Source organism: Lithobates pipiens, unplaced genomic scaffold (assembly GCF_037356315.1).
Source record: "Lithobates pipiens isolate NorthernLeopardFrog02 unplaced genomic scaffold, aLitPip1_a1.2 Scaffold_23, whole genome shotgun sequence".
NCBI lineage: Eukaryota > Metazoa > Chordata > Amphibia > Anura > Ranidae > Lithobates > Lithobates pipiens.
In genome coordinates this window covers 136403411-136427433 of record NW_027507785.1, presented here as the reverse complement: position 1 = coordinate 136427433, position 24023 = coordinate 136403411, and the positions used below count along the sequence as shown (strand labels likewise).

General features: G+C 47.3%; 1 protein-coding gene across 7 annotated transcripts in view; it reads left to right on the top strand.

Moving 5' to 3' along the window:
- The window catches only part of ZC3H7B (zinc finger CCCH-type containing 7B), a 624860-nt gene that overhangs the window by 235611 nt on the left and 365226 nt on the right, over positions 1 to 24023 (top strand). For all 7 annotated transcript variants that reach the window (XM_077452416.1, XM_077452411.1, XM_077452410.1 and 4 more), the window contains one exon: positions 8397 to 8532. In XM_077452416.1, the coding sequence (XP_077308542.1) occupies positions 8397 to 8532 (136 nt within the window). The remainder of the gene's footprint in view (positions 1 to 8396; positions 8533 to 24023) is intronic.

The following is a 24023-nucleotide window of genomic DNA, read 5'->3' as shown; positions in this document are numbered from 1 at the left end:
TATCGCTACCAAATAAGGATCAGGAACTGCTTCAGAAGAATTTCCCGTTCAAATGGCAAAAATTGGCAATTAAATATCTAGGGATATACATCCCAACTGCAGGAATTGAATTATTCCCCAGTGGTACACTAGGTTTTAAAATTTGTCCAAAGATTTGATAAAATGGTCCATTCATGGATAGGGAGAATTGATACAGTAAAAATTGATATATTACCAAAATTACTGTATGTATTTCAAGCTATACCCTTGACTCCTTTAATTAATTTATTGGTGCAGCTACGTAAAAAGCTATAGGAATCTTTATCTGGGCTCATAAAACATCACAAAGAAAAAAATTTTTTCTTTATAACAGCTTGCCTGTGAAATCCTTTTCTTGAGATTACATCACGGAACACAGAGCTCTATTTATTACATCATGGGCAAGGTGTTGGATACTATCAACCCTAATTGTAAGGAGAGTTCCTCTCCTATATAAATATAACCCCTTCCATTATATCATTATATATATATATATATATATATATATATATATATATATATATATATATATATATATATATATATATATATATAAAAAAATATAATATAATATATTATTCCCAAAGCGGGGCGGGAGCTCTGTGTCCCGTGATGTAATCTCAAGAAAAGGGCTCTATTCATGACATCATGGGACATAAAAAAAAAAGGCTGCTATTGGACATGAGGACCTACACTGCTGCCTGCAGTACACTGTGCCCGAAAGCGGTATCCTCATGCCCTCTTACAACCACCTGATAAAATCTAGTGAATGTATATATCGAAGACCAAGTTGCAGCCTTGCAGATCTGAGCCATGGAGGCCCAGTGGTGCACTGCCCACGAAGCACTTGCTGCTCTAGTCGAGTGCGCTTTAACATAAAAAGGAAGAATCTTCTTTTACAAACCATAGGCCTGAACAAGAACTTGTTGAATCCACCTAGCTATAGTGGACTTCGACGCTGCCTGGCCCTTTCTGGGACTGTTCAACGGTACTTACAGAAAGTCAGTCTTCCACATCTGAGCAGTCCCGTCCAGATAGATTTTGACTGCTCTAACAACATCTAGAGAGTGTAACCTTTCCTCCGCGCACTGCGGATCTGGAAAAAAGGATGGTAGGACCACATCTTGGTTTAGGTGGAACCCTGATACTACCTTAGGTAAGAAAGCCGAGTGAGAATGCAAAACCATCCTGTCTTTGTGAATAATTAAGTATGGCTCTTTACATAAAAAAGCCGCTAAATGGGATACCCTCCTGGCACAGGATATGGCAACAAGAAAATCTAACTTCTTGGTCAAGACACAAAGAAGCATGGCATAATGGTTCAAAGGGCTGTTTTTGCAAAACAGAACCAAATTCAAATCCCATGGGCACATGGGTGGCCTGACTGGTGTATTTAAACACCGTGCTCCCTGAATAAAGGCCCGGACCAGGAAATGAGAGGCGATCGGTTTCTGAAAAAATACCGACATGGCTGAGATCTGACCCTTATTAATAATGCTTAAGGCCAGCTTAATTTCTATTTATAATTGAAGAAAAGCAAGAATTCTATCAATAGCATATCTATAATAGATGAGCCTGGAGGCTGGTATCCTGGCATTAACCAGAGTGGTTAGAACTGGACCTGAGAGCCCACGTTTTTTTCAGGACATGGGTCTCAACAGCCAAACCATCAAATTCAGACTTTGGAAGGAAGGATGGAATATTGGCCCTTACGAGAGCAGGTCTGGTCGCAGTGGGAGCACTCATGGCCTTCCGACTGCCATACTCGCCATCTCTGCATACCAGAACCTCCTTGGCCAAGCTGGGGCTACTAGGATTACTGGTTTCCCTTCTGTCTTGACCCTGTGAAGTAACGGAGCAAGAAGTGGAATGGGAGGAAACTCGTAGATCAGAGAAAACTGATCCCACAGAACTATAAAGGCATCTGAACCTTGTGCTAGTGGGCCCTTTGTTCTTGTTACAAATATCCAGTTATTGAACCTGGAGGCTAGTAGGTCTACATCCGGGGTACCCCATCTCTGGCATATTGCCTGAAATATGGCGGGGTGTAGCGTCAATTCTCCTGGGTCCAGCTGCTGATGGCTTAAAAAATATGCTTTCTAATTTTTCACCCCTGGAATAAAGACTGCAGATGGGCAGAGAAACATGTTCTTTGTCTAAGTGAGAACTTCACCTCCCTGATTCCTGGTGCCCCCTTGGTGATTGATATATTCGACTGCTGTGGCATTGTCAGACTGAACTTGAACAGGACAGCCTTGCAGCCTGTCTGTCCAGGTCTTCAGGGCCAGATAGACTGCCTGAAGTTCCAGAATGTTGATGGGTCAAGACCCTTCAGTTCTGGACCATTTGCCTTGGATCGAAGCTTCTTCCAGAACTGCTCCCCAGCCTGAGATGCTGGCATCTGTAGTTATAACTTTCTAAAAAATGGGAACAAAGGACTTTCCCTTCTGTAAATTCTTGTCTAGTAACCACCAATTGAGGCTCTGGCGCACTGAGGGTAACGGGCGCATTGGAAAATCTTTTTTGTTCCAGGCAGACAGTGGAATTGTGCATAAGGAACCGCCTCGTATGAAGCTGCCATCTTCCCCAATAATCTCATACAGAGAATGGAAGAATTTTTCCTGGCCTTGACTAGTCTGACCAAATCTTTATGGCTTTGGCTTTTGCCTTGAGAAAGAATACCCTGCTTTGGATTGGGTCTCTGACCATGCCCAAATATTCCAACCTTCTTAGGGTCTGTAATAGTGATTTTTTTTTTTTCCAGGTTGAGAACCCAGCCTAGGTACTCCAAGTATCTTGCTCTGCTGAGCACATTGTGCTTCAAGTGTGCTATGGACTGTTCTACCAGTAGTAGATCATCTAGATAAGCTGTTACTGTTATGCCCCGATCCCTTAGTATTACTAGGGGCGGAGCTAGAACCTTTGTAAATACTCAAGGCACCCTAGCTAGACTGAAAGGGAGGGCCACAAACTGGAAGTGGCGCTGCTCTACCACAAATCTTAACTTCTGAAAAACTTTGCACATTTTCAATATATGTGCTCAAATGTATAGGATCCCAGAGCCCAGTCCTCAGAGAGAGACATTACAGGCAAAACCTTATTTGTTCTTCCATGAGGCCCGGTTAACATCCATCTTAGGTGATATAAATTGTCCCGAGGTATGGATCCGGTTGTATAGCTCCTAGAACCCCGCAGGGACCATCAAACAGCTTTTCTTCCAAGCACATCTTGTATCGCCTTAGACACTGGAGAAAAAAAACTGAGATACTCTCCATATGGGGGAGGGGTTATATAGGGGAGGAACTCTTTACAATTAGGGTCTCTTAATGAGTTAATATGTATGAGAAAGTGGGAAAACAAAATAGGGAGCTCAATTTCACTAGTAGAATGGGATAAGGCCTTCTCCTTGATACATAAAACCTCAATAGTGATTAGAAATCAAGAAAGGAATTATAAAATCTTGATGAGGTGGTATTGGAGTCCAGTAGACTTGCATAAAATAGAGAACATGGAAACATGTTGGAGAGGACTTAAGGAAAGAGGGACCATGACACGCATATGGTATAATTGTCCAATGGTGAAGGCTTTCTGATATAGATATTCAATATTTATTGGAGGATATCGGGTTCTGAGATACAATCAAGTATTAACATTTCAGTATTAACAATTATTCCAGGATCCAGGAGAACCATTAAGACAGACATCCTTTACCATATGATAACGGCATCTAGGACAAGAATAGCTTGAAATTGGCAAAGTCCCACAGTGATAAAATGAGTTTCTGAGATCAGTGAAATGGAGCAAATGGAGAAAATAAGGATTAAAGAGAAAATGTGTAACAAAAATAAAAAAATATGGCAACAATGGATAGTTTAAGTCCTCTGCAATTTTATCACACTATTTATGGAAGGGAATGTACTGCCTTAATGGGAGGGGGTTGACACTTTTTTTTTATTTTTTTTTCCTCCCCCCTCGAGGGGTTGTGGTTTAGAATGAAAGCGATACTGCAATAAACTCTATGTATGACAGAATAATTTATTAATATATAGTTAGAATATAGCATTCATTTTGAGAGCAGTGCTCTTTGTTGAGAACAGGGGGCACTATTTTATAAAGCAAGGGACGTATATATTTGTATTAAATGGGAAATGGAAAATAATCAAGAGAGATTGAAAACGACATACGTTGTACATGTTTATCTGCAGTCCTCTCCTCTTTACAGTTGCTCAAAGTGCAGAATTTATACAGCTTGTCTGAGCTTCCAGAAAGCCTGGGCGGGAAGCTAACTAGGAACATCATCCTGCTAGTTCTGTGTATGTGTCAGCTCACAACTTCCACCTTTAATTGCAACTAGGAACATCCTGCTAGTTCTGTGTATGTGCTTTTGGTGATCTATGCTGCTGTCAAATTCTTTACCTCTGTCCATATCAGAATGATGTTTATTTAACTTTCTTATTGTCTCACTATACCTAAAATTTAATAGCTTTTCTTATCTTTATGGCACTGACCTTTTCTGCTCTCTTGCTGTGTCTTGTAGTTAGTCTTGGTGTGAGAAGTTCATTCTGTTAGCCATGTGTTCCTCCTATGCAATCCTGACTAATTAATTGGCAATACCCCCACCCAAACTCAGTATAAAATTAGACTTTGCATAGGGGATGCCCAGGCAGGGGTTTTGCCCAGGCGGGAGTTGCATTGGCCACTAACATCTTGGATAAAGTATTCATATTGGATTAAGTATTGCCCTTCTGCTCAGCACTTCAGTGAATGCACAAAGCGAAAATACACAACAGACTTCAGCAGAACATTAAACAGACTTCAGGTGACCTGATTCTCCAAACTTTTTCTTCTCTTATTCATGCTTCCTCTCAATCTCGCCACCCTGTATCATGCACTCTCTATTTTTCCTTCTCACAGTTGCATCGTCTCTGCTTAAATTCTCACTCCTTCACCCACCTTCTCCACCCCACAGCTTACATATATCACCCTCACTCCTGTCTTCACCTTATTACTGCACTCATCAGCTCCTGCTAACTCTAAATCCATATACTAATAAAGCCTGCAGGCCACTGGGCCGTGTCCCCCCACATAAGTCACTCTCCCATATCACCTCTCTCACCCTTCTGCTTCTCCTAACTTCTGGAGATATTTCCCCAAATCCTGGACCACAATCATTTACCTTCGGCCAACATACCCAGCACAACCCATCCTCTGCTAGCAGCCGCAATCCACACAATCTCATTTATTTTCCTCTTCAGCCTAGAGCCTGCCTCCCCTTCTCCTGTGCCCTTTGGAATGCCCGCTCTGTTTGTAACAAACTCACCACCGTCCATGACCTATTTATCACTAACTCCCTGAACTTACTTGCAATTACTGAGACCTGGATTCAAGAATCTGACCTTCCTTCTCCTGCGTCTCTCTCCTATGGTGGCCTCCTGTGGACTCACTCTCCCAGGCCTAGTGGACGGAAAGGAGGTGGTGTTGGAATCCTCCTATCCCCTCACAGCACTTTTCAGGTTCTTCATCCACCCCCCCTCTCTGTCCCTCTCTTCATTTGAAGCTCACTGTATTCGCCTATTTTCTCCGGTTTCATTGAAAAATTGCTGTGATCTATCGGCCCCCTGGACCGGTATCAAAGTTCCTTGACGACTTCTCTGCCTGGCTACCCTACTTTCTCTCCTCTGAAATTCCAACACTCATTCTTGGTGACTTCAACATCCCTGTTAATCTTAACACTCCTGCTACTTCTAAGCTGCTGAGCCTAACCTCCTCTTTTGATCTAAAACAATGGACAAGTGCTTCCACTCACTCTGTTGGCAACTGCCTTGACCTCATCTTCTCCTACCTATGCACTCCGCACACCCTCTCCTATATTCCTTTGCCTCTATCTGACCACCACCTTATTAGTTTCAATCTCTCCTTGTCTGCCTCCTCCTTACCCTCCAACTACCAAACTATTACCCGTAGAAACCTTCGCCATCTTAACCCTTCTCTTCTTTTCTCTGCTACAGATTGTCTCTACGACAAAATCTCCTCCTTGTCCTGCCCCAACTTGGCTACTTCTGTCTACAACAGTTCGCTGTCATCCACCCTGGATACCTTGGCCCCCCTTACTACGCACAGTATCAGGCCCCGGCCGCTGCAACCCTGGCAGACAGACAATAAACAGAAGCCTCAAAAAACTTAGCTGTGCTCTTGAGCGTCTGTGGCGTAAAACTAAGTCACAGCAAGACTTCAGCCAATATAAATCTGCCCTCCAAAAATACCATTCCTGCCTGCACGCTGCCAAACAGACCTACTTTATCACTCTCATTAACACCCTCTCACGCAGTCCCCGTCAACTCTTTTCTACCTTTACCACTCTACTTCGTCCTCCATTACCCCCACCCACTAACTTACTGCCCAGGAGATTGCTTATCACTTCAAAAATAAGATTGAGATGATTCGTCTCGAGATCTCCGCTCTACAGACATCTCCCTCACCTTCCACTCCCTGTCCTCCTGCACAATCAATACTTTCCTCTTTTGACCCAGCTACTATAGAGGAAGTTACTAAACTTTTTTCTAATGCCCGCCTAACCTCCTGCCCCCTGGACCCTGTTCCTTCTCAAATACTACGGTCACCATCTGACTCAATCCTACACTCCTTAACTCATATCTTCAACCTCTCACTCTCTACTAGCATCTTCCCCAACCCTCTAAAACATTCACTAGTCACTCCCATACCAAAAAAGGCCTCAGACCCCACCAATCTTAACAACTTAAGACCCATCTCTTTACTCCCTTTTGCCTCCAAACTCCTTGAACGTTTAGTCTACAACCGACTGAGCAACCACCTCATTGAAAATAACCTTCTCGATCCTTTTCAGTCTGGATTTCGCCCACAGCACTCCACAGAAACTGCCCTTCTAAAACTCACTAATTGCTTACTAACAGCCAAAACCAACGGTCATTATTCCATACTCTTACTCTTGGACCTTTCTGCTGCCTTTGATACAGTTGACCACCCCCTCCTCCTCAAAAAACTCAATTTGCTTGGTCTCCATGACTACACTCTCCGCTGGTTTGAATCTTACCTATCTCATCGCACCTTCAGTGTCACTTACAACTCCACTTCCTCTTCTCCAACTCCTCTTACCGTTGGGGTCCCCCAAGGTTCTGTCCTTGGACCTCTACTATTCTCGATCTACACGTCCTCCTTGGGTCAGCTGATAGCCTCCCATGGCTTTCATTACCATTTATATGCTGATGACACCCAAATCTATTTCTCTACCCCTCAGCTCACCCCATCAATCTCCTCACGCATCGCTGATTTACTAACAGACATATCAGCCTGGATGTCACACCACTTCCTCAAACTTAATCTATCTAAAACCGAGCTCTTAATATTGTATTGTATAAATTGTAATGTAAATGTAATGTCTGCCCCATGTTGTAAAGCGCTGAGCAAACTGTTGGCGCTATATAAAACCTGTATAATAATAATAATAATAATAATATGCTTTGTTCATATTTCATGTCTGAGGTTTACAGTCACTTTAAGAAAAACATATACAATGAGGTATTATTCCACATTTAAAGTTTGGTTTATGGATTTATATACACTTGAAAGGAAGCCTATGATTTTAAAAATATTAGAGCTGTCATTGCTGACCAGTTTTGCTTTACTTACCTTTTTTCATCTACTTCTTGGTTCCCCTGAAGGCATGGGGTCCAGAAGGGGGAAAGCGCTCCCTGGAGCAAGTTGTCCACACACAGACACTCAGGACCGATCCTGGGCAGTTGTCCACAGTGCACCGACCATGCCCAGGCAGGGATGTTGCTATTGGGGGGGGGGTACGGCACGGCCAGAGGCTGACACTCCACTCCACACAAGCAGCCGCTGTGATAGGAGAGAGGCGGGCTGTCGGCGTATCTCCCCCCACCCAGGCAGCAGTCTATAGCCCCCAGCATGCACTCTGCTGGGGGAAAGTTTGAGAGCCTGGAACCCAGGAAGAAGCTGAGTAACTGCTACAGGAAAAACAGGGCTGTGCTGGGAGAAGACAGAGCCACGCTGTTTCCCACCACAGAGAGATCCACGCTGTATTCATACCACCATGGAGAGATATCCACGCTGCTGCCCAGCACCATCAGAGAGAGAGCCGCGCTGCTGCCCAGCGCCACCAGAGAGGGCGAGCCCATTTTGCCTGCCTGTGCCATTCTGCCGCCTTACATCTGTGTGTGGAGGTCAGCAAGCGATTTAGGAGCTATGGGCAGAATTTACATCAATATTGATTCCATTTAAATTATTGTACAAATTTTTTTTTTTTTTTTTTATCTGTGTGTAAACAGAAAACATGATAGTTTTTGCTGTTATTTTTTTTTTTTTTATCTTTTAAACAGAATGGCGGAAACGCTGTAAACCTTGGTTTTATACCGAAGATTGATCCTGCTGTTCTTACACCAGCCGTGCCTGTTAGCCCGCTGATGCAGACTTATGAATTTAAGCAAGGCTGTCGACAATGTTTTGTGCGAATAGGTAAAACTTGCGTTATTTATGGGCATTACTGTATGCTTACCTACGTTAAAAAGAACAGCAAGATGCATGAAGTTGTCTGGAAGAACAAGACTTTGCCCATAGCAACCATGATCTTTTTATTCTTCCTTAAAAAGTTTAGTGGGGAGGGGGGAGGAGGGAATACTACTACATTATTACTACATTATTAATACATTGGTTTTAACAACTAACTTCCCATAAGATTGTGTGTTTTTAACATATTTTATGCATTTTAATTTACCCTTAAAATCCTCCTCTGTGTAGACCTTCAAAATCATTGAGGCTACTGCTGGATGCCACCATCTTGGATGTGATGTCAGCAGCAGACTCAGAACTATCACTTAAAGTTGAACTCTAGCTTTTGATACACTTAACACTGTTAATTTGGGCCAACAAACTATTTCCCTCACATAGGCTTCATTCCCAGGAGGCGGATCCGCAGCCACGGAGTCCACCTCTGTCCACCAGCTCAGCGGGAGATCTTATCGTGGATCTCCGCTGAGCCGGGTGATAGGTAATTCTCTGCTCACTGAGCAGGGAGGGGCTTGTAGAGCACTGCTGGTTGCTATGGAGAGAGCAGACAAAAACGGACTGCATGTACATTTTCATCAGATCTCACCCGATCTGATCTGCCAGGGACGGATGCAAGTGTAGGGCCATCTGTCTGTCTGTTTTTAGCGGGTCGTATGTCAGCAGACACGTCACCGCAGACATCCGTCGTTCCATAGACTAACATGGAGCCCGTTCAGGTCCCCCAACAAAACAGACAGGCGCACCTAAACTATGTGAAAGGGGCCTAACGTGAGGCTGCTGGATGTACTTTATTAACGATCTGTAGCTGAGACTACATACAGCATGTCTTATACTGGAAACAGAGTCTTATATGATCAGCGCTCAGCCATTCAGAGAAAGCACTGTAATTTATACAGCACATCCATCTGCCTCACATGTTAGTGAGGTACATGGTTTGTTTGAGCCAGCTTGGCCCAATCTATGTAAAGTGTATCATAAGCTGAAGTTCAGCTTTAAGTGACACTATAGTATTCTTGTCCACTCCTCCTCTGACAGATACATACATTTATGTGGGAAGGTTTGTGCTATTGAATGGAATCATTGAATCTTCTTGAAGTAAAAATGAATGCATTTTGAATGCACATTGCAAGTGTTTTTTCTCTTATCGTCTTCCAGGACAGCCTCTGAGACATAGGGCTTCTCCCTCCGGGACAGGAAACACATTCACCCAAATGGTTAAATGGATGTCCTCCAGGCCTTCCCCTTCAGTTTTTTGTGTTTCCTGATGGACGGGAAGGTATCATGTGAGGAACCTGGGGAACTCCATGTTCCAGGACTGTCCTGGAGGAGCCTCTGAAGTACCTTCTCCTCTGCCCAAAGCACCCCTCTATCTAGAGCAGTAAAGGGAGGTATGCTTGTACACTGCTGCCTTTAAACTTGGGGAGAGTTGGGGGCGTGGCCTGGAGCTTCATGGTGTAGGACGTGTTGAGTGAGAGCTCCGTCTGAGACTATATCCTTTTACCTTATCCTTTGGGGATTTTTCTTCGCTATTCACTACAAAGACGCCCGGGAACCTTGTGCTTAATCTGCGCCTTATGTCGCCGACTAAACGACCCTCCGAGGTGGCCGCCAAGCTGGCTAAGTTCCGCCACGAGGGCCAGGGCGCGACGGAGCAAGATGGCGCCGGCCCCGCTTGTACCGCGGAGGAGTCTCCTGCAAATGATACCGTCAAGATCCTCGAGGCCGTCTCCTCCCTCCAAACTGCCCTCACTACCAAGATAGAGGAGGTTAAGGTGGATATCTCTTATTCGGCATGACCTGCAGAAGCTGAGAGACAGGGTGTCCGAGGCTGAACGAAGAGTGGAACATGTGGAGACGGACATTCCTCCTTTACAACATTCGGTAGAGCGTCTACAGCACCAACTCAGTGTCGTCCTTCATAAGCAGGACGACATGGAAAATAGACTTCGCAGGTGTAATCTTCGTTTCGTGGGTCTCCCGGAACGTTCGGAGGGCTCCGACCCTCCCACTTACCTGGAAAACCTCCTCGTTAAAACCTTCGACAGGGAATCCTTCTCCTCCACGTTCGTGATCGAACGAGCGCACCGCTTGGCGGCTCGTCCACCTCCAGCCGGCGCACCCCCACAGACTTTTATCGCCAAGCTACTTAACTACAGAGATCGGGATACGGTGCTTCGTCTCACCCGCGAACGTGGAAATATCCCGGTCGACAATGTTACGGTGGCAGTGTTTCCGGATTTCTCGGCGGAGGTCCAGCGGAAGCGAGCGCAATTTACCGAGGTCAAGCACCAGCTGCGAGTTGACCATTTGCCATACGCAATGTTGTTTCCTGCTCGGCTCCGGATGACCCGCGAGGGCAAGACCTATTTTTTTGAAGACCCTGCTGCGGCCTCTTCGTGGCTGGAACGGGGTGTGGCACAGGGCCCTGCTTAAAAGATGACCACTGCCTACCTATCCACTTTAACAACCGTGAGTGACCCCTGCTCTCACCTGCTTCTTCTGCTGTACCCTCCCTCTTCTCCTTCCTCTGACCTTATGGACTACCTTCATTTTTGCTGCTATCACCCCCTGTCTTGGAGAACGCTGTGCTGATTGACCTCTGCGGTGCCCACCGCTGAACTCCCTCTGTGCCCTGGACATGCAGATCCTGCTTCCCCTCCTCTGCCAGTCTCCTTTGTATTTCTGATTGGGTGGCGGCCGACCGGCGCACCCTCCATCGCCTTGTTTATGGGGGCATGCACTGGGACGTGATGCCTTTGCCCTTGTTTCACTCCACTTTTTACTCTCCCCTCTCCCCCTTCCCTCCTTATTTCTGCTGGTATACGGAGGTACCCCTGTACTGCTTAGACCCCTTATCTTTGGGGGGTTTTTTTTTTTTTTTCATTTTTTTTTGCGCCCACCCGCCATCCCCTTTGGCCCACTCTTCCGCATGCCATGGTTTCCCCTTTTTTCCCCTGACTGCCCCACATGCTATGCTTCCACTTGGTCTCTCAGACGACCTGCTGACTCTTGCTCTAGAAGTTACACCCCCTGCAACCCGCTGCACTGTCTGCTCTGCAGTTTGTTATAATTGTGCCCATGTTTGTTTTGTTTCCCTGGCCAGCAGTCACTACCGCGGCTGCGGCGAGTGACCGTTTTTTTGTTTTGCCCCGCTGGTCCTGTGTAGGCATTGTTATGACTGTTTTAATGGTTATATATGTTTTATATTGTGTTATTTACAGCTGTAATTTTACTGCAAATGTGTTCTTGTATTTGTTGATGCCAGCCCGGGTGGATCCAGTGGTTGCCCAGACGCCCTGCATGCCCGTACTTCCTGGTTCGGGGGCCTACAGTGGCTTAATCTGTACCTACATGTTCCATGGCTGTGCTTAAATTTGCAACCTGGAATGTCAGGGGCCTTGGCGCTAAACCCAAGAGATTAGCCGTCCTTACTCACCTTAAACGCCTGAAAGTGGACATCTCGATCCTCGTCGAGACTCACCTTACAGGACAATCCCAAAGGGCGCTTAGAAAGCCCTGGCTCGGCTGGATGTACAGCGCCCCTCACACCTCCAACTCCCGAGGTGTAGCCATTTTAGTTGCTAAAACTGTGCAGTTCCAGCTACATGACCTGTGCTCAGACTCACATGGTAGATTTCTGTTTTTACATGCCACTGTGAGCGGTCTGACAATGCTTATTATGGCGTTTTACATACCACCGCCCTTCCAGTTTCAGGCCCTACATGAGGGTCTCACTTTTATGACCAAATTCCCTACAGTACCGGTAATCTGGATAGGAGATTTCAACATGACCCTTAACCCCGGCCTCGACCGACTTGGCGCATCTGACCGCACATCTCCCCCCCCCTCATACCACCAGGTTTGGTAGGTTTGCAGCTGAACTGGCCATGACAGACTCCTGGAGACATAAGTATCCAACAACGAAAGCCTTCTCCTGCTTCACCCCCTCTCGCCGTGCTATGTCCCGCATAGACATGGCCCTGCTCTCTCCCTCCCTGCTTCCCGAATTATTGGAGGTCGGCTTTGACGCCAGGGTGCTGTCGGACCACTCCCCATACTGGTTGACGCTGAGGCTGCCTGTGACTGTCCCCCCCCCCCCCCGTATGTGGAGACTGAACCCCTTCTGGCTTACGGTTATCCCGGGATTGGAGGACTTACAGAGGGAACTGTTTTTTTTTTCTCCGCTCAAACTCGGGATCAGCGTCCCCTGGGTCAATCTGGGAGACATTTAAGCTTCATGCTAGGCTGCTCCTGGTCACCCGTATTAACAGGTACAAGGCTAATTCTAGACAGGCATTGACACAGGCTGAGGAGCGCCTGCAGTCCCTTGAGCAACAGTTTGTGACGGATCCTTCCCTGGAACATGCCACCCAGCTCCGCCTCCAGTCCCGACTGACCGATCACCTTCATTATGAGAAAGCGAAGCAAGGACTTTTCTTTAGTAGACAGCGTGTGTTTGAACACGGCGAGCGGGCGGGCAAACTGTTAGCCTATATGGCCCGGCTGGACCACAGCCCCCCGGTGGTGGTTCAGCTCCGTAGCGCCACCGACGACATGATCTCTGACCCTGACCTGGTTTTACAAGAGTTTGGAATGTTCTACTCCACCCTATACACCTCCACAACGCGTCACTCGCACACTGACCTCACCCAATTTCTCCACACCATTGATTTCCCCTCTATCAGCCCAGAGCAGCGATCCCTCCTGGAAGCCCCCATCTCCCCTGACTGCATTGCCGAGGCACTTGCCTCCCTCCCATCCTCCAAGGCGCCTGGCTCGGACGGGCTGCCCCTGGAATTCTATACTCATTTTCAGGACACGCTAGTTCCAGAACTGCACGCATTATACACCCATATGTTTGATACAATGTCCCTTCCTGCCTCCATGGGCGAGGCCCTTATTGTCCTTATACCCAAGCCCGGTAAGGATCCCTGCTACCCAGAGTCGTACCGCCCAATTTCTCTCCTGCAGCTAGACGTAAAAATCCTGGCTAAAATTTTGGCCCCGCGGCTAAATAAAGTGGTCCTCAGCCTAATACATCCAGATCAAACGGGGTTCATGCCTAACAAAAACACCGCCTTTAATCTCCGCAGACTCTTTATGAATCTGCAGGCTACTCATGATAACACCGGCTCCCGGGTAGTGGTGAGTCTAGATGCCGTGAAGGCGTTTGACTCTGTTGAATGGAGTTATTTATGGGAATGCCTGACTAATTTTGGCTTTGGCCCTAACTTGATCAAGTGGATTCAGCTTTTATATAGCGCTCCCACTGCCCGGATCCAGGTTAATGGCAGGATCTCAGATTCCTTTCCTCTGTCTCGGGGTACTCGCCAGGGTTGCCCATTATCCCCCCCTCCTGTAAGCCCTGGCGGTTGAACCGTTGGCCATTGCCATTCGTGCTCACCCGCAGATTAAGGGCCTGCGTTCGGGCCCTTTGACGGAAACCCTCAGCTTATACGCCGACGATATGTTATTATATCTTGAAGACTCGGGTTCCTCTTTGCAAGCGGCCCTGCGACTGATAGAGCAGTTTGGGGAATACTCTGGACTACGTATTAACTGGTCCAAGTCCCAGATCCTCCCCCTAGACTTGGGTGCCCCGTCCATTGATCAGGCGGCAATGCCCTTGGTCAGGGCGAGTCAGTTGAAATATTTGGGAGTGCAGTGTTCACGATTACTGACTGACTACACCCTTTTAAATGTGGAACCCTTATTCACCCTGCTTAAACAAAAAACCCAGACTTGGTCCCGTCTCCCCCTTGGGGTGATGGGCCGTGTAAACTTGGTTAAAATGATCCTCCTCCCCAAGCTGCTCTTTGTGTTTTGGCACGCTCCCCTGCGCATCCCTCTCAGAACCTTTAAATCCCTGGAGGCCCTCTTAAACACGTTTATTTGGGGTTCGTCTCGACACAAGCTCTCATGGAGTGTTCTGAAATGTCCTACCCACCTGGGCGGCACCGCCCTACCAGACCTGTACTATTATTACCTGGCCTCCCAACTGTCCCATTTCTACTATTTCAATCAGATTGACAGAGATCGCTACGCCATCTTGGTATGCTCCTCTCACTCCACTCTGGTCGTACACCCACTCCGTCTCCTTTTGCGGGGCTCCAGGGGACCCTCCGTCCCGGGGAGAGACATGCTGTCTCATCGTTTGCTTTGGCAGCAGGCTACGTCCATTACTGGGGCCCCCAGGTTTCACTCCCACACCCCCCTTTGGGATAATCCCCTACTCCCCGAGCGATCTACGATCCCCGACCGCTTTGTGTGGCTGGCCGGGGGCGTTATCTTTCTGTCCCAGGTTATTACCAATGGAGCTGTCAGACCCTTCCAGGCCCTCAAAGATGACTTCAACCTCCCTAATAGAATGTTTTTTAGATACCTTCAACTCCGCCATGCCCTTAGCTCCCAATTCAGCTCCCCTATCCCCAGGCTCGAGACACTTCCGATAGCAACAGCCGTGTTAGGTGACGACCCTAAGAAACTGATTTCTTTTTTCTACAACAACCTACTCACGCCTGGGGCGACTGCCCGTGCCTACCGACTTAAGGCTAGATGGGAGGCTGACGTGGGGGTTATCGAAGACACGGACTGGGAAACTGCACTTGACACCCCTAAGTTGGTTTCCCCTAAACTCTGACAGGCTTACACACCTTTACATGCTGCATAGGTCATACCTAACCCCTGGGTGATTGTCCAAATTTAGACCTGGCTACGATCCGACGTGTCCTAAATGTGGTGATCCCCAGGCCACGTTCTATCATCTCCTTTGGTCCTGTCCTGAGCTGCAGGTTTACTGGAAGAAGGTTGTTGACTTTCTCCACGACCAAATGGGCTCCCCGCTGACGCTATGCCCCCGCCAGTGTTTGCTGGGGATTCTCCTCGTATCCGAGGAGGCTAGGATTCCGACTGTTTTCCTACAGGAGACCCTATACCTCGCCAGACTGCAGATAGCCCGCACCTGGTTGAGCTCAGTACCCCCCACTGCCTGGCAATGGAAGGCGGCTGTCAATGCCACTCTCCCCTATAAAAAATTGCTGTATATGCATAGAGGCTGCCCGGGCAAGTTTGCCAAGATATGGGATAAATGGATGGGGGATTCAGATACATGTACCGCCTAGTGTAGCCTGTAGTTAGTACACCTCCTTACACCTACTCACACCTACTCAGGTTCGGCCGACGAGTCTCGTTGTCTCCGTGGTTGAAGATGGGACCCTCGCCCCCAAGATAATGGCTTCATGCTCCCCCCCTACGGACTACCTTTGCGCAATCTGTACTGTGGCTTGGCCTATGACTCCCAACCTCTGAGGTCCTCTCTCCCCCCCTTTCTGAACACACCGCATTGCCCCTTGTTTTTTATGTACTGTTCAACCTGTAAACAAAGAACCCCCCCTTTTTTTCAGCCTGTGCTATTGTTAACAGCTGTTTTCTCCGTATATTTGGTGCATGTTGCACCCCAGATGTGTTACTGTCATCCTATGTATTTTGTATGCTCAATAAACGTTCCTTTTCTTAAAACTTGGGGAGAGTTGGACTCCTGAAGAGCGGCGGGTCCCCTACCTCCATTTCGCCACACTGACTGACCGTTGTCCTCCTGAGGCTTGCCGGTGAAACGAACGGTGCCCATCGCGGGGATGCATGCTGCCCGATCATTCTGGGTATAGCAACATGCGTGCGTCTGAGGGGCTTCTGCGTTCCAACGAATGGAAGTGATACAGTTTCTGGCGGAACCAGGTCATCAGGGGGTGCCAGAAGACAAGTTTCCGGTCTCCAGGCGCAGCGTGTTGCTTGCTGGGCGTCCTCATTATTAGAAATCTATGACACCCTAGAGATCAGAGAGGAGTCGGTACGGCTTTCTAAGCATGACCTCATGTATCAGGGGATCTCTAGAGTCTTTCTAGAGTTTTCCCTTTACACAGGTCTCTAGTAGGTCTCTAGTAGAAGCGATCTTGCTGGAGTGGGAGTACCCTGAGAGGAGACCATTCTTTTCAGGCTCAAACATAGATTTCCTTTTGAAAAAGATGTGGCCCAACCTTGGAACAAGGTTCCTAAGATTGATGCACCGCTAGTGAAGGTTTCCAAAAAGACTGATTTGGCCTTCGACTAACTAGGATCCCTTAAGGACCCCATGGACAAGAGGGCTTAGGATGCCTCCTCTATTGCGCTTAAACTAGCCCTTGCAGCTACCTGTGTGGTTAGAAATTTAGAATGGTGGCTAACTCAGTTGCAGTCTCACATTTCTGCAGGCACATCCTGACACCAGCTGCTAAAATCCTTTCCTTTATTATTTAAAGCAATTGGGTTCCTAGCCGACGCCTCTGCGGAGTCGGTAAAGCTAGTAGCCAGGTGTGCAGCTTTGGTTAATGGCGCTAGAAGGGCCGTATGGTTGAAAGCCTGGTCGAGTGATGCAGCATAAAAACTCTGGCTTTGTGGATTACCTTTTCTCAGGCGATCACCTTTTTGGTCCTGGGCTCCAGGAGGTCCTGGAGCGTACCCAGGACAAGAAGAAAGCCTTTCCGGGGAAAAAGAAGCAGCTTGAGAACAGATGTCTTTTTCTAAGGTTTAGGCAGCAAACGCTGCGGGAGAGAGAGCGTCGGCCTCAAAAACACTGGACGGGTCACAAGGGACATGGCAGAGGAGGAATACTATTCAGTCCTCCTCAAAATACCCCAAAGCCCCAGTGGTTTGGTGGGAGGAAGGTTGAGAGATTTCCTCCCACAATGGACCAATGCAACTTCAAGTCTGTTTATATCAAAAATAGAAAACTGCTACAAGTTGGAGTTCAATGCCTTTCCCCCACCTACCTTTTTAGTAACCCAGTTACCCAGAGACTGGGAGAAGGCAGAAGCTCTGAGTTTACAGCTGGGAGAGTTGTTGGATCAACAGGTCATCAGCTGAGTACCAGATGCGGAACGAGGGCAGGGGTTATATTCCCATGTGTTCGTAGTTCGAAAGCCCTCAGGCAAGTTCAGGTTGATTTTCAATCTCCGGCCCCTGAACATATATATGGCGACGATCGACCTCAGGGACGCATATTTGCATGTGCCGATACATCGGGAGTTCCAGAAATTCCTCAGACTGGCAGTCAGGGTGAACTCGGAAATTCTCCACTTCCAATTCAGGGCTCAACTGTTTGGCCTAGCATCTTCTCTCAGGATTTTTACGAAGGTCCTGGCAGAAGCCCTAGCTCTGCTGCGCTTCAGGGCCATTACAGTGATCCCCTGTTTGGACAATCTTCTGTTTGTCGCCCAGTCTTTCCAGGAGCTAGAAATAAATCTACAGGAGGAGGCACAACACTTCCTGCATTCTCTTGGTTGGTTGATCAATCTGGACAAATGGCAGCTGATCCCAACCCAGGAAGTTACAGAATCTCTTCAGTAGAGAGGAAGGTGTTCCTCCCATCAGAAAAGATGGAGAAAGTAGGTCTAGCAGTAGCACAGCTTCAGACCAATCAGGAAGCCCAGGTCAGGGGTGGCATGAGAGTGATAGGGTTAATGACATCCTGTTTTCCAGCAGTTCCTTGGACAGGGTTCCAACAGCGCCCTTTGCAGGCTCTCCTTCTGCAGTGCTGGGATGGCAGCCAGCAGGGTTTGGATCAACCTATGCCTATATCCACAAGAGTCAAAAGGACACAATGGTGGTGGTGAACCAATCACAAGTTGGACAAGGGTCTTTTGTTCAGACCAACAGCTCTGGTGGTGACAACGGATGCCAGCTCTTTTGGCTAGGGAGCACACCTGGAAAAGGAGCTAGCTCAAGGATCCTGGTCTCGCGTGGAAACCAGACAACCCTCAAATCAGAAGGAATTACTGGCAGTGCAGAGGGCGATAGAAGACTTCCAGCAAAGGCTAAAGGGGCAGCATCTTCAAGTAAGGTCAGACAATGCGGCCACTGTCACGTGTATAAACAAGCAGGGGGGACCAGGAGCCCTGCATTGCAGATGATAGCAGACAAAAATTTCACTTGAGCCGAATCAAACCTGGCCTCTGTCAGCAGTACATTTAAAAGGGACTCGGAACTATCTGGTGGACTTTCTCAGTCATCAGTGAGTAAAGTGGGACATATGGTCACTCAACCAGGAAGTGTTCGAGCAGGTTGTGAGGACCTGGGGCATACCAGAAGTAGATTTGTTTGCCTCAGAAAGCAACAAGAAAGTTGCTCAGTTCTTCTCCCTGCATTCGCGGGATCGAGCCAGAGGGATAGATTCCTTCGCCAATGCGTGGCACTTCAACCTGTGCTATGCCTTCTCCCAGTAAGCCTAGTTGCGGCGGTCCTTCTGAAATTTCAGACCCAGGCAACTAATCTAATTTTGATGGCCCCGTGCTGGCCAAGAAGGGCCTGGTTTGCAGTCCTAAAGAGGTTGGCCATATATCCTCTGATTCGTCTTCCGATGAAGGAGGATCTGGTTACACAGTGTCCTGTAGGCATCCTCAAATGGAGACCCTCAGACTTACAGCATGGTATCTGAGGAACAGCTGTTAAGGGCCCAACGTTTTTTTCAGAAAGAGTCATCAAGACTCTCTTAGAATGCCGTAAGCCAGTGACCAGGGCTATTTACACCAAGGTGTGGAAGAGGTTTAATTCCTGGTTAGCAGAACAGGGGCAGGAAGAACCAGGAATTCTGGCAGTGCTTCACTTCTTCTAGACAGGAGTGGAATTAGGGCTTTCTGTCAGCACCCTGCAGGTACAGGCTGCCACTTTGAGCGTTTTTCTTCAGGTCCCCCTGCAGCAAGATCGTTTTGTAAAGTTTCTTTAAAGCCCTGTCCAGGTCCAGGCCAGTGAAGGTCAGGCCAGTGAAGGTCAGGCCAGTGAGGGGCCTGCACCTCTTGGGATCTATCCTTGGTACTTTGTAAGTGCACTAAGAGTCCCTTTGAACCTCTGGAGAAATCTGATGTTAAATGAGTAGTTTTAAAGACAGCTTTTTTGATTGCAATCACCTCAGCTAGAAGAGTGATTGAGTTGCGCGCTCAATTAAAGAGCCTTTTCCTTTGATTTTAGAGAATAGGGTTGTGCTTTAAAACAGATCCTAGTTTCCTCCCCAAAGTTTCTTCTACTTTTCATAGAACTCGGAACATTATCCTGACGACATTTTTCTCCTCCTCAGAAGGTGATTAAGGAGAATTCAGTTTAGTTGACGTCAGGCATAGCCTTTTGGTTTATTTAGATATCGGCAAATACTTTAGGCAGACAGAATTTTTTTTGTGACTTTTGCGGGGTCACGCAAAGGATTTAATGCATCAAAATCCTCCATCGCGAGATTGGATTAGGATGACCATTTTAGAGGCATACAGGTTGGCAGGGAGGCAAGCGCCTCTAGTTAAGACGCATTCGACTACGGCGGTTTCAGCTTTGTGGCAGAGAAAGCCGATGCCACTCCGGATGATATCTGCAGAGCAGTGACGTGGTCCAGCTACTCCACGTTCGCAAGGCATTACTGCTTGGGCCTGGTTGCTGATAAAGATCAGGCATTTGGGAGAGAGGTCCTGCAGGCAGTGGTCCCGCCCCCTAACAGAGTAAGTTTTTTGCTCATCTCAGAGGCTGTCCTGGAAGACGGTAAGAGAAAACCGAAGTTACCGGTAACTCTTTTTCTAGGAGTCTTCCAGAACAGCCTGGTTTCCCACCTAGAGTTCGATAGCTGGTGCAAAAGGGATATACTAATATTATGCCAGTGTGTTATGTCTTTCAGAGCCTTCCGGCTGTTCTTGCGGAAACTGAAGGGGAAGGCCTGGAGGGCATCCTTTTAACCATTTGGGTGAATGTGTTTCCTGTCCCAGAGTCCTGGAAGACTCCTAGACAAAGAGTTACTGGTAAGTCTAACTCCGTTTTTTTTAAATATAAAGGATAAAGCCTGCAAGTAAAATACAGCTGTGTTTTTATTTTTTTATTTTTTTAATGATGTTTTTAGGTTGGCAACAGGTCAGTTTAAACCCAATTTTTTGTTTTGGATCAGTTAACTGTTTGAACTCCTTTTGGGTTTTTACTGCAGTCTTTTAGATCATTTTAGTCATTCCTGTCCTGCTGACATTGATTTGCCAAACAAGAAGTGAGGGAAATCCTGCAGCAGCAGGGTCAAGGACAGAAATATTAACCTGTCAGGGGTTCTAGCCTTCTATCAACCACACAAGAAATGAGAAGACACCTCTTTATATTGGTTAGTCTTACAGTGATTTTTTTTTTTTTTTTTCCAATAATCGTTATTTTTTAAAACCTGGGTTTACATCCAAATTTTTTTTTTTTTTTATTTTGTCTGGAAATAAAAATCTTTTTCATACATCATGGGACACATTCAGGCTAATATTCATTACCTGCTGGATTATACTTCATCATTGGGTGAATGGACACTGGTAGACCAAAGGTCTTCAGACAGGAAGTGATCCCCTATATAACCCCTCCCATACATGAAGTACTTCAGTTTTTTTACCAGTGTCTGCAAGGTGGACGGCACGGTTTCTTTGAGCTCTGAGCTCCAGGTCTCTAGTCCCACAAACGGTTCCAAAAACGAATCAAGGGATTGACCGATCAGACCCATTTAAAACGGGCTTTTATGCTTAGATAAATGGTACCCGAGCCTCGCAAAGAAAACTCAAGATCCTACGATGGTTTTTGCCTGTGGCAATGCGGCCTCCAAGCTCTGGACCCAGCGGATTGGAAATCCTGGACACTACAGTGCTAGGGCGTTTCCTGCAGGGTGCTGTACAGGTCCAAGGCAGTGTACCCTAAACATGAAAAGGGTACCCAGTCCTTGAAGTTCTAAATGAAAGGAACACGCCGTGAAGGGTGAAGATTGGGCCCTTAGTTCCTAAGTGGCCCTGCACCTGGACGGGTAAGTCAAACCCCTTTATTTTATTATTGTAGGATGTCCCAGTGACTGTAACAATCAGTCAAACTAGCTAAAGGCTGGACACCTGTAGTTCTGGGCTAGCTGTGAGTGTTTGCAAAGTGTACCTTTTTTTACCTGTACGATGGCGCACTACAATGCACCATATCGCCTTGGTTCGCCATGGCGCACGTGCGTTCGTAAGAGCACCCCTGGGCTCAGCAGTTTGTTTGGCAGCCATGGTGCGCGAATCTGCCACACATGCCGTGGCCTTTATCTGGGCGCACAAAGATTTGCATTGTACGCTAATACAGTCACAACCACTTATTTAAGTTGTGCATGCCAAGCATGTGGTGCTTCCAGAAGGCCACAGAGCATGCTCTGAACAGACACTTGCAGTGGTTCATTTCTCCTTACCCATGTCACGTGAGTCAACAGGTGTTGCTAAGCAGGCTAAAGGTGCTTAGCAGGATTGTTGCATAGGGGCTTGGTGAGCCCTATTAAAGGGCCTCCCTTTTGAGGGGTTTTAACTACACCTACGTACTCTGTTTGCGGCATTGAATGTCTTCCAAAAAAAAGAGTGGGACTAACACCACAGGGAAGGGTACACCTATGTCATCAGTAGTTCCTGATGAACCTAGTCATATCCCTAGTGTTGTATCCCCTGAAAGACCATAGGCTCCCGGACAATCTGAGCCGCTGCTCCTATCTATTATTGTGCCCCTACAGTCAACGCTGCTGCTTCACCCTTTATCACCAAGGATGAACTGTCCTCAGCCCTAGCCGGGTTAGAGCACAGGATTGCCGGCATGATTGCCTCCATCCCACAGGGTGGCAGGAAGCATGACAGATTCCCTTCCCTGGAGTCTCCTCTGGAGCAGGAATGGGTCGAGAATGGGGAAGAGCTTAAAGCTCAGGATTTGGTGGAGTGCCTGGCAGACGAGCCTGCTTCGAGAAATCTGGACGAGAAGATATCCACTCAGTGTCTGCCTCTCAGTCACAGAGGTTTTTGATTCTGAACAAAATGGTTCGTTCTGCCTTTGAGGTGCCTCTTGCAAAGGTGACTGAGCCCCCCTGGTGGTCATTGGGATCTCTGAGACCTTTTCAGGTCACAGACTTTCCCGTTACACCCCCTGTTTGAACAGGTGGTGTATGCTGATTGGGAACATTCTGACAGGACTTTTTTCCTCAAAGGTTTTCCCTTTTATATCCCATGGATGAAAAGTTTGTTAAAAAATGGAGCATGCCAGCCGTAGATGCAGCAGTCGCTTCCTTAAACAAGAACTTAACTTGTCCGGTAGATAACGCACAGGGCTTGAAAGACCCTGTTGACAAGAAACTGGCTATTTTTTAATTAAAATGTGCCTTTTCTTTGGCCAGTTCAGCCATTCAGCTAGCTGTTGCAGCAATTGGTATTTGCCAGTCCATAAAGGATCAAGTCAAATGGCCAGAAAGGCCTAACCAGGAGGATTAGCTGTATGAAAGTAAGATAGATATTCCTTGAGTGCTGTTTTTTGCTGTTGATGCTTTAAAGGATTCAATACAGCAGGTTTCTTGTCTGTACATGTGCGCAGAGTTTTATGGCTTAAGAACTGGTTAGCCGAGCTCAACTTAAAAAGTTATTGTCAGGTTTCCTGTTTCATAGGGAGCGTTTATTCTGTGATCACTTGGACAAATCCAAAAGATTTCCAGAGGGAAGAGTTCTCTACTTCCTGTGAAGAAAAGCACCAAACCTCCCTCGTTTTAAAACCCAGGGCCTGCTTCCTCAAACATCCGTGTCAGTGCGGTTCCGCCACCAACAGGGTGCTAGGGCCAGGGGCAAGCCACAAGGGGACCAGCTCAAAGCCTAAAATATTTAGGTCTAAACACAGTCCAAGCAAAAGTATACTTGCCACCCGTAAGGATCTGTGCCCTGAAGGATCAGGTGCGTCAAATAAGGGGCACCAGGCAACCCTCCATTTGGCTCTGTACGAGTCTTCTAGGGAAGATGGTATCCTCCTTTTGAAGCCGTGCCCTATGCCCAGTTCCATTCCAGGCCTTTACAACAAGACATCTTGTTGGCTTGGAAGAAAAACCCTGGTTTATCCAATGTGTTTATCTCCTCAGGCATGCTTAAGCCTAAACTGGTTACAGGATCAGAACCTACAAAAGGGAAAATCCTTTCTCATGGTAACTTTGAGAGTACTTACTACAGACGCCAGTCTCTCAGGCTGGGTAGCAACCCTAGACGGGCTCTCAAATGGCCAGGGACAGAGTAGATTTTGCCCATCAATGTCCTTGAATTAATGGCAGTACATCTGACCCTACGATCCTGGACGGTGGAGCTTCAGGACTGCCCCATCAGGGTTCAGTCCGACAATGCCATGGCAGTGGCCTATATAAACCACCAAGGCAGTACCAGGAGTCATTCAGCTCTGAAGGAGGTGAACTACATACTAGCCTGGGCAGAGGGACATCTGCCAATATCGGCAGTCAGTATCCCTGGAGTAGAGGGCTGGAAGGCAGATTATATCAGCCGCCAGCAGATCTGCCCGGAGGAATGATCCCTACACCCATAGGTGTTCGAGGAAAATTTGCCAACCTTGGGGATTGCCAGAGATCAACCTACTGGCATCCAGGTTCA